The 8,476-nt window shown below is 47.6% G+C and overlaps 1 protein-coding gene across 6 annotated transcripts; it reads left to right on the top strand.

The window, feature by feature from the left end:
- Positions 1-637: 637 nt before the first annotated feature.
- LOC139568029 (Fc receptor-like protein 5) lies at positions 638-7,573 on the top strand. Of its 6 annotated transcripts, none has more exons than XM_071389712.1 (10): positions 641-993; positions 1,214-1,240; positions 1,615-1,896; positions 2,774-3,085; positions 3,561-3,833; positions 4,828-5,148; positions 5,384-5,494; positions 5,601-5,646; positions 5,980-6,048; positions 6,550-7,573. In XM_071389712.1, exons 1-10 carry the CDS (start codon positions 819-821, stop codon positions 6,635-6,637), a joined length of 1,704 nt encoding a protein of 567 aa, XP_071245813.1. In that variant the 5' UTR covers positions 641-818; the 3' UTR covers positions 6,638-7,573. The 6 variants fall into 6 exon arrangements, with proteins under 6 accessions (XP_071245818.1, XP_071245813.1, XP_071245816.1 ...); XM_071389713.1 differs by having other exon boundaries at positions 658-993; positions 5,980-6,103; XM_071389717.1 differs by lacking the exon at positions 5,601-5,646 and having other exon boundaries at positions 638-993.
- Positions 7,574-8,476: the final 903 nt, after the last annotated feature.

Here is an 8,476-nt window from a genome sequence, read left to right as displayed (position 1 = left end):
GTCTAGATGACAGTATAGTTGTAGTAGGTTAGTAGTCATAGTGTTGTCTAGATGACAGTATAGTTGTAGTAGGTTAGTAGTCATAGTGTTGTCTAGATGACAGTATAGTTGTAGTAGGTTAGTAGTCATAGTGTTGTCAAGATGGACAGTATAGTTGTAGTAGGTTAGTAGTCACAGTGTTGTCTAGATGACAGTATAGTTGTAGTAGGTTAGTAGTCATAGTGTTGTCTAGATGACAGTATAGTTGTAGTAGGTTAGTAGTCATAGTGTTGTCTAGATGACAGTATAGTTGTAGTAGGTTAGTAGTCATAGTGTTGTCTAGATGACAGTATAGTTGTAGTAGGTTAGTAGTCATAGTGTTGTCTAGATGACAGTATAGTTGTAGTAGGTTAGTAGTCATAGTGTTGTCTAGATGACAGTATAGTTGTAGTAGTTTAGTAGTAACAGTGTTGTCTAGATGACAGTATAGTTGTAGTAGGTTAGTAGTCATAGTGTTGTCTAGATGGACAGTATAGTTGTAGTAGGTTAGTAGTCACAGTGTTGTCTAGATGACAGTATAGTTGTAGTAGGTTAGTAGTCATAGTGTTGTCTAGATGACAGTATAGTTGTAGTAGGTTAGTAGTCACAGTGTTGTCTAGATGACAGTATAGTTGTAGTAGGTTAGTAGTCATAGTGTTGTCTAGATGACAGTATAGTTGTAGTAGGTTAGTAGTAACAGTGTTGTCTAGATGGACAGTATAGTTGTAGTAGGTTAGTAGTCATAGTGTTGTCTAGATGGACAGTATAGTTGTAGTAGGTTAGTAGCTTTTTGATTAGAGATGCACATACTCACGTTATCTCTCTCTAGCATGTGGTGGACCGTGCAACACCCTGAAACACACACACAGAAACACACACACACACCCATGACACGTATACAGACAACATGCTACGGAAGAAGACCGAGCCTGGGTATGAAGAAAAAACAAGAATTATGTTTATTGCCTGTTTTAGGTGAGTCAGTGAAACAATTTTGTATTCATTTATTAAACAAAGTTATACCCTGACCCCAGATCAGTTTGTGGCTCTTACCGACTCCATTGCTGTCATTGTCATGCCAAACATGGCAATGCCATAAGGAGACTAGGACCCACGCTAGTGGGTCCTAGTAGTAGCCTGGGTCCACATTTAGTGTCCTGCACTAAAGTGTTTCTGTTGGTTTGTTCTCCTCCAGTTGCGGCCTGTCTAGTGTCCATAATGGGTATGTATTCAAATTGTTCCGTTTTTCTGTTTTCCAATTACATTCAATTTGACAGTTGTATCTCACATATGACTCTTTTCACAGTCTATTATATCCTCCATATGGTTCAATGAGAAAATGTCAAATTCACTTGTTTGAGTTTCACAGCCATACTAAGCTCTCCAACTGCTTGACAGCAACGTTCTAAAGAATCTAAACAAATCTCAAACCATGTTTCTGAGCTCTGTGGCCCACTTCCTAGCTCTGGGCTGAAGTTTCCTCTAGGTACAGATCTAGGATCTGCTTCCCCAACCTTAACCTTAGCCATTAAGGAAATGCAACACTGACCCGAGATCAGCATCTTGAGGCTACTTCAACCTACTCCCTCTCTGCAGGTGGTTCACCTCTCCCTAGCCCTATTCTGATTGGTCCAGACAAGGCCTACCTGAACTCCAAGGTAGTGTTCCAATGTAGGTCACCTGGGTCTCCTCCACCAAACACATACGAGCTCCTGAAGGACGGCAACCACCTGGTCGCCACGAGCAACGACCTCCAAGACGACCAATCGGCTATGTTCTTCCTGAAGATCTCTGTGACGTCAGAAGGATCGTACCACTGCAGGGTGACGGCAGGTGGAAACATGGGCCTCAGTGGAACAGTCCGCCTGCAAGTAGTGAGTGAGTAGAAGGGTGTGTGTGTGTGTGTGTGTGTGTGTGTGTGTGTGTGTGTGTGTGTGTGTGTGTGTGTGTGTGTGTGTGTGTGTGTGTGTGTGTGTGTGTGTGTGTGTGTGTGTGTGTGTGTGTGTGTAAAGAGGGGGATGGACTGTGTGTGTGTTAACTAGACTTGTGTATGCTTACAAATGAGTGGTAGAGCTGTTTCAGTGGAATCGATCATTTCACAGCTAAATGCTTTCACCCGTCCCCTTCCTCTATCCCCCTCTCCTCTATCCCCCTCTCCTCCATCCCCCTCTCCTCCATCCCCTTCCTCCATCCTCCTCTCCTCTATCCCCCTCTCCTACATCCCCCTCTCCTCCTTCCCCTTCCTCCATCCTCCTCTCCTCTATCCCCCTCTCCTCCATCCGCCTCTCCTCCATCCCCTTCCTCCATCCTCCTCTCCTCTATCCCCCTCTCCTCCATCCCCCTCTCCTCCATCCCCTTCCTCCATCCTCCTCTCCTCTATCCCCCTCTCCTCCATCCCCCTCTCCTCCATCCCCTTCCTCCATCCTCCTCTCCTCTATCCCCCTCTCCTCCATCCCCCTCTCCTCCATCCCCTTCCTCCATCCTCCTCTCCTCTATCCCCCTCTCCTCTATCCCCCTCTCCTCCATCCCCCTCTCCTCCATCCCCTTCCTCCATCCTCCTCTCCTCTATCCCCCTCTCCTCCATCCCCCTCTCCTCCATCCGCCTTCCTCCATCCCCCTCTCCTCCATCCCCTTCCTCCATCCTCCTCTCCTCTATCCCCCTTCCTCCATCCTCCTCTCCTCCATCCTCCTCTCCTCTATCCCCCTCTCCTCTATCCCCCTCTCCTCTATCCCCCTCTCCTCCACCCCACCTCAGTCCCTGTCTCAGGCACTATGGTGACTTCTGACCCTGATCCTCCCATTCTCTACGAGGGGTTGCGGCTCACTCTCACCTGTGATGTCACCAAGGGCTCCCACCTCTCCTACACCTGGTTCTACAACAGACAGGAAGTGACATCATCTCCAACCTCACCTTTGACCCCGCTTCTGCTCTGGCCGGTGGGGAACACGCTGGTAGTGGAGAGGGTCACAACAAAGCATGCTGGGAATTATTCGTGCATTGCCGGGACCAGGATGCAGACCAACAGCAGGTTCTCCAGCAGCAGAGAGGTCACGGTCAGGATCAAAGGTACAATTGCAGAGGTTAAAAGTCGAAGGTTAAGTCACAACCACAACCATACTGGACCTGGGGAATGGCGATCACAGAGACTATTTACACCGAGAACGTATGAAATGTTAACCGTGTCAAACGTTTTGCTCTCTTTATCTCTCTCTCTTCCTTTCCCTTTCTCACCCTCCTTTCTCACCCTCCTTTCTCTCCCTCCTTTCTCACCCTCCTTTCTCTCCCTCCTTTCTCACCCTCCTTTCTCACCCTCCTTTCTCTCCCCCCTATTTCTGTCCCCCTCTGTCTCTCTCTTCATTTCTCTCTGCCCTACTCTCTCTCTCTCTCTCTCTCTCTCTCTCTCTCTCTCTCTCTCTCTCTCTCTCTCTCTCTCTCTCTCTCTCTCTCTCTCTCTCTCTCTCTCTCTCTCTCTCTCTCTCTCTCTCTCTCTCTCTCTCTCTCTCTCTCTCTCTCTCTCTCTCTCTCTCTCTCTCTCCCTCAGTCTATCTCTCCGTACCCCAAATATCTTTCACCATCTCCAAAGAGGGTTTGAGTTACCACGGCAATGTGACCTGCAGGTCGTCAAGGGGAACCCCTCCCGTGACCTTCTACCTCTTCCTTGACGACAAGGAGGTGGGTTCCGATGTGGCAACGGAGTCGCTGGTTGCCTGGTTCCCCGTTGCCATGGTTCCCGGGCGTGACATGGGCGCGGTGCGGTGTGCAGTGGAGAGTGATGCACAGAGACTGACCAGCAGACCCCTGACTCTGGTAGTGGGTACGGGCTAAACCTATGTGTGTGTGTGTGTGTGTGTGTATTGTAGTATTCCATGTGTTTCCTGCATGTGTTTATGTCATGATAGCTGTATGAGAATTGACTGTGTTTATGGCATGATAGCTGTATGAATGTTGACTGTGTTTATGTCATGATAGCTGTATGAGTATTGACTGTGTTTATGTCATGATAGCTGTATGAGTATTGACTGTGTTTATGTCATGATAGCTGTATGAATGTTGAATGTGTTTATGTCATGATAGCTGTATGAGTATTGACTGTGTTTATGTCATGATAGCTGTATGAGTATTGACTGTGTTTATGTCATGATAGCTGTATGAGTGTTGACTGTTTTTATATCATAATAGCTGTATGAGTATTGACTGTGGCCATCCCTCGCTCTCCCCCTTCCCATCCCTTCCTTCTTCTCATCCCTCCCTCCCTCCCTCCCTCCCCCATCCTATCCCTCCCTCCCTCCCTCCCTCCCTCCCTCCCTCCCTCCCTCCCTCCCTCCCTCCCTCCCTCCCTGTCTCCCCCATCCTATCCCTCCCTCCCTCCCTCCCTCCCTCCCTCCCTGTCTCCCCCATCCTATCCCTCCCTCCCTCCCTCCCTCCCTCCCTCCCTGTCTCCCCCATCCTATCCCTCCCTCCCTCCCTCCCTCCCTCCCTCCCTCCCTCCCTCCCTGTCTCCCCCATCCTATCCTATCCCTGCCTCCCTCCCTCCCTTCCTGTCTCCCTCCCTGTCTCCCATCCTATCCCTCCCTCCCTCCCTCCCTCCCTCCCTCCCTGTCTCCCCCATCCTATCCTATCCCTGCCTCCCTCCCTCCCTGTCTCCCCCATCCTATCCCTCCCTCCCTCCCTCCCTCTCTCCCTCCTTCCCTCTCTCTCTCTCCCTCCCTCCCTCCCTCCCTCCCTCCCTCCCTCTCTCTCCCTCCTCTCCCTCCCTCCCTCCCTCTCTCCCTCCCTCCCTCCCTCCCTCCCTCCCTCCCTCCCTCCAGTCCCAGTAGGAGGCTCACCAAAGGTGGATGTGGAGTACCTTTACAGGGTTGATTCCAAGATGGCCGCCGCTCGTCTCCAATGCCTCCTGAGCCTTGGGACCTTCCCTTTCTTCTCCTGGTCCCTCAACGGCTCCCTCCTCCTTCACCCCTCCGAGGGAGACTCCTCTCACCCATCTCACGCCCTGGCGGACGGAGGGCGCACCCTATTCCTCACCGAGATCACCCTAGAGGACTCTGGGTATTATCGGTGCAGGGCAAGGGACAGTTATGACGTAACGTCCGCCTGGGTGGAAAGCCAACCTGTCCTTGTGCAGGTCACAGGTGAGTTAGGATGTGTCCCAAATGAGGGAGAATTAGACACCCATAGGCCATAGTCAAAAGTAGTGCATCAAATGGGGAATAGGGTTCCATTTGGGAAGCACCCTAAATGATAACAATTTATTTAACTGTAATAACTTTATGCATGAGGGCAAGTTGACAGGTGAGTTAGGTTGAAACTTTACAGGTGAGTTGGTTGTGGTGACCTCTCTCTCCCCTCTCATCTCTGTCCATACAGAAGTTTCCACGACAACCATAGAGGTCATGGCCATAGTGTTCTGCTGTTTTCTCATGCTGACCCTGGCAGGGGGTGTGGCCTGTGTGATGAGGATGCTCAACCGCCAACGAGGTGTGTGTGTGTGTGTGTGTTCAGAATATGGTCATTGTTCTTAAATGTGTCACTCTCAGTCTTTCGTTCTCTCTCTCTCTCTCTCTCCCTCCCCCCTCTCTCTCAGACGTTGTTGCAAGCAGCGAGCAGAGAGCGACAGCGAGAGCGGCGAAGTGAGTCCTGTATTTCTTTTAGTCGATGGTAGGGCTACAGTGTTTTGAAACTATCCAGTTTAATTCAACCCAACTATGATCTCTTCCAAAACCTCCTTGTACTGTCTCAGATTAGGGTCATTGCCCTTACAAACATCTCCCTCTCTCTCTTTCTCTCTCTTTCTCTGTCTGTCTGTCTCTGTCTTTCTCTCTCTTTATCTGTCTGTCTGTCTCTGTCTTTCTGTCTGTCTCTCTCTTTCTCTCTTTATCTGTCTGTCTCTGTCTTTCTGTCTGTCTGCCTGTCTGTCTGTCTCTCTCTCTCTCGCTCTGTCTCTTTAATGTCTCCCCCTTCAGTGAAAGACGATTCAGCGAACATTTCTGCATCATCCCAGATCCACTTTCTCTGTCTGACATCACAACCAGGTCAGGGGTCAAGCAAGTGGACACTTCCTGTGTTGACAGTGATGTTGAGAATCAGGTAGAGTTGATGACACATTTAAAACAACTGAGAGCTCAGAACTCGGGAATCTCCGACTTCCGACTTCATTGCATTCAAAACAACTGGGAACTCGGAAGAAAACATGCTCCGACTGGGAAAAGTCTATTTGAAAGGTCATCCAACACGAAGTTCCATCTCGGAAACTCTGGCCTCTTTCTTGTGCTTTCTGACCTGAAGATCACTGACGTCATGATTTGACCTCGTATTTTTCAGGGTTCCCAGTTGTTTTGAAAGCAGCAATAGCACAGCCAATATACTACTGATATTAGCTGCATGATTTTGAATCTAGACTCCAGAATAATCCAGTGTAGAAAAAGGAGATTTCAACATTGCACTGACAAATGTCCATAGAGTATATCACTTTTTTATGATATATATTTTGGGAAAATACAACTTTTTATCATAACTGTTCTTTCTCTTTTCAGACCCTTGAGATCACAATATAACCGACGTGATGAAATAAAACCCAACTTTAGACTGACGAGTTCCTCACAAAAGAATCCTTCAATGTAATTTTATCCAACAAACTATTATAATGTTTTTTTCAATCACTTCAGCTCATTTTTCAGATTGAAGTGTTATATTTTCAAAAGTCAAAACTCACACCACTTGTAATGTCCCCTGTCTTGTGTTCAGAACCGTTGATTTAACATTCATTGGTGCTGAACACATCGTTCACCCGAGTCATACCATGACAACACTTTGTTTAGTTACCAATCAATCAGATAACGACAGGCTCACCAGTTAGTCATTTTAACTACCTTTTAATCCAATAGCAAAAAATACAAGATACATACAAACTGTCCTTTTTGAAGTGCTGAGTAGAAAGAAGAGTATATGGTAAATATCATTTTCCGTACAGTATTTGGCCATAACTTGACATGCACAATTAGTTTTTGAAAAACCTATTTTGTTGTATCCAATGGTGAGCATGTTGAGACGTACATCAGTCTTACAGTTTCATCATCCTTACGATAATGAAGCTGACGAAATTCGAGCAAGGGCTGCCTTCCAGAAAGACCCCAGAGATTGTGACATTCTCTGTTTCACGGAAACATGGCTATCTTGGGATATGTTGTCGGAATCGGTTCAGCCACCGGGCTTCTCCATGCATTAAGCCGACAGAGATAAACACCTCTCTGGGAAGAGGAAGGGCGGTGTCACGCCCTGACCTTAGAGAGCCTTTTTATTTCTCTATTTGGTTAGGTCAGGGTGTGATTTGGGTGGGCATTCTAGTTTTCTATTTCTTTGTTGGCCTAGTATGGTTCCCAATCAGAGGCAGCTGTTTATCGTTGTCTCTGATTGGGGATCATACTTAGGCAGCCCTTTTTCCCACCTTCGATTGTGGGATCTTGTTTTTGCATTGTTACTGTCTAGCCTGCAGAACTTTACATTCGTTTGATTTTGTTGTTTTGTCGGTGTTCATTATTAAAAATCATGAACACTTTCCACGCTGCGCTTTGGTCTCATTCATTCAACGACGGACGTAACAAGCGGGGTGTATGCTTCATGATTAACGACTCATGGTGTAATCATAACAACATACAGGAACTCAAGTCCTTCTGCTCACCCGACCTAGAATTCCTTACAATCAAATGCCGGCCATATTACCTCCCAAGAGAATTCTCATCAGTTATCGTCACAGCTGTATACATTCCCCCTCAAGCAGACACCCCGACGGCCGTCAAGGAACTTCACTGGACTCTGTAAACTGGAAATCATATATCCTGATGCTACATTTATTGTAGCTGGGGGTTTTAACAAAGCAAGTTTTGTCAACAAGGCTACCTAAATTCGTCCAGCATATTGATTGCAGTACTCACGGTGGTAATACACTCGACCACTGCTACTCTAACTTCCGCGATGCATACAAAGCCCTACCCCGCCATCCCTTCGGCAAATCCGACCACGACGCCATCTTGCTCCCACCATCTTATAGGCAGAAACTCAAACAGGATGTACCAGTGACTAGAACCATTCAACGCTGGTCTGACCAATCGGAATCCATGCTTCAAGATTGTTTGATCACGTGGACTGGGATATGTTCCGGTCAGTCTTAGAGAACAACATCGATCTATACGCTGACTCTGTGAGTGAGTTTATAAGGAAGTGCACTGGAGATGTTGTACCCACTGTGACTATTAAAACCTACCCTAACCAGAAACCGTGGATGGATGGCGGAATTCGTGCAAAACTCAAAGCGCGAACCACCGCATTTAACCATCGAAAGAGGTCTGGGAATATGGCTGAATATAAACAGTGTAGTTATTCCCTCCGCAAGGCAATCAAACAAGCGAAATGTCGGTATAGGGACAAAGTGGAGTTGCAATTCAACGGCTCAGACAAAAGAAG

The sequence above is a fragment of the Salvelinus alpinus genome, chromosome 2 (assembly GCF_045679555.1).
Source record: "Salvelinus alpinus chromosome 2, SLU_Salpinus.1, whole genome shotgun sequence".
In the NCBI taxonomy this organism is placed as follows: domain Eukaryota; kingdom Metazoa; phylum Chordata; class Actinopteri; order Salmoniformes; family Salmonidae; genus Salvelinus; species Salvelinus alpinus.
Note: the sequence above shows the minus strand (reverse complement) of the source record. Positions and strands in the feature narration are given on the sequence as shown.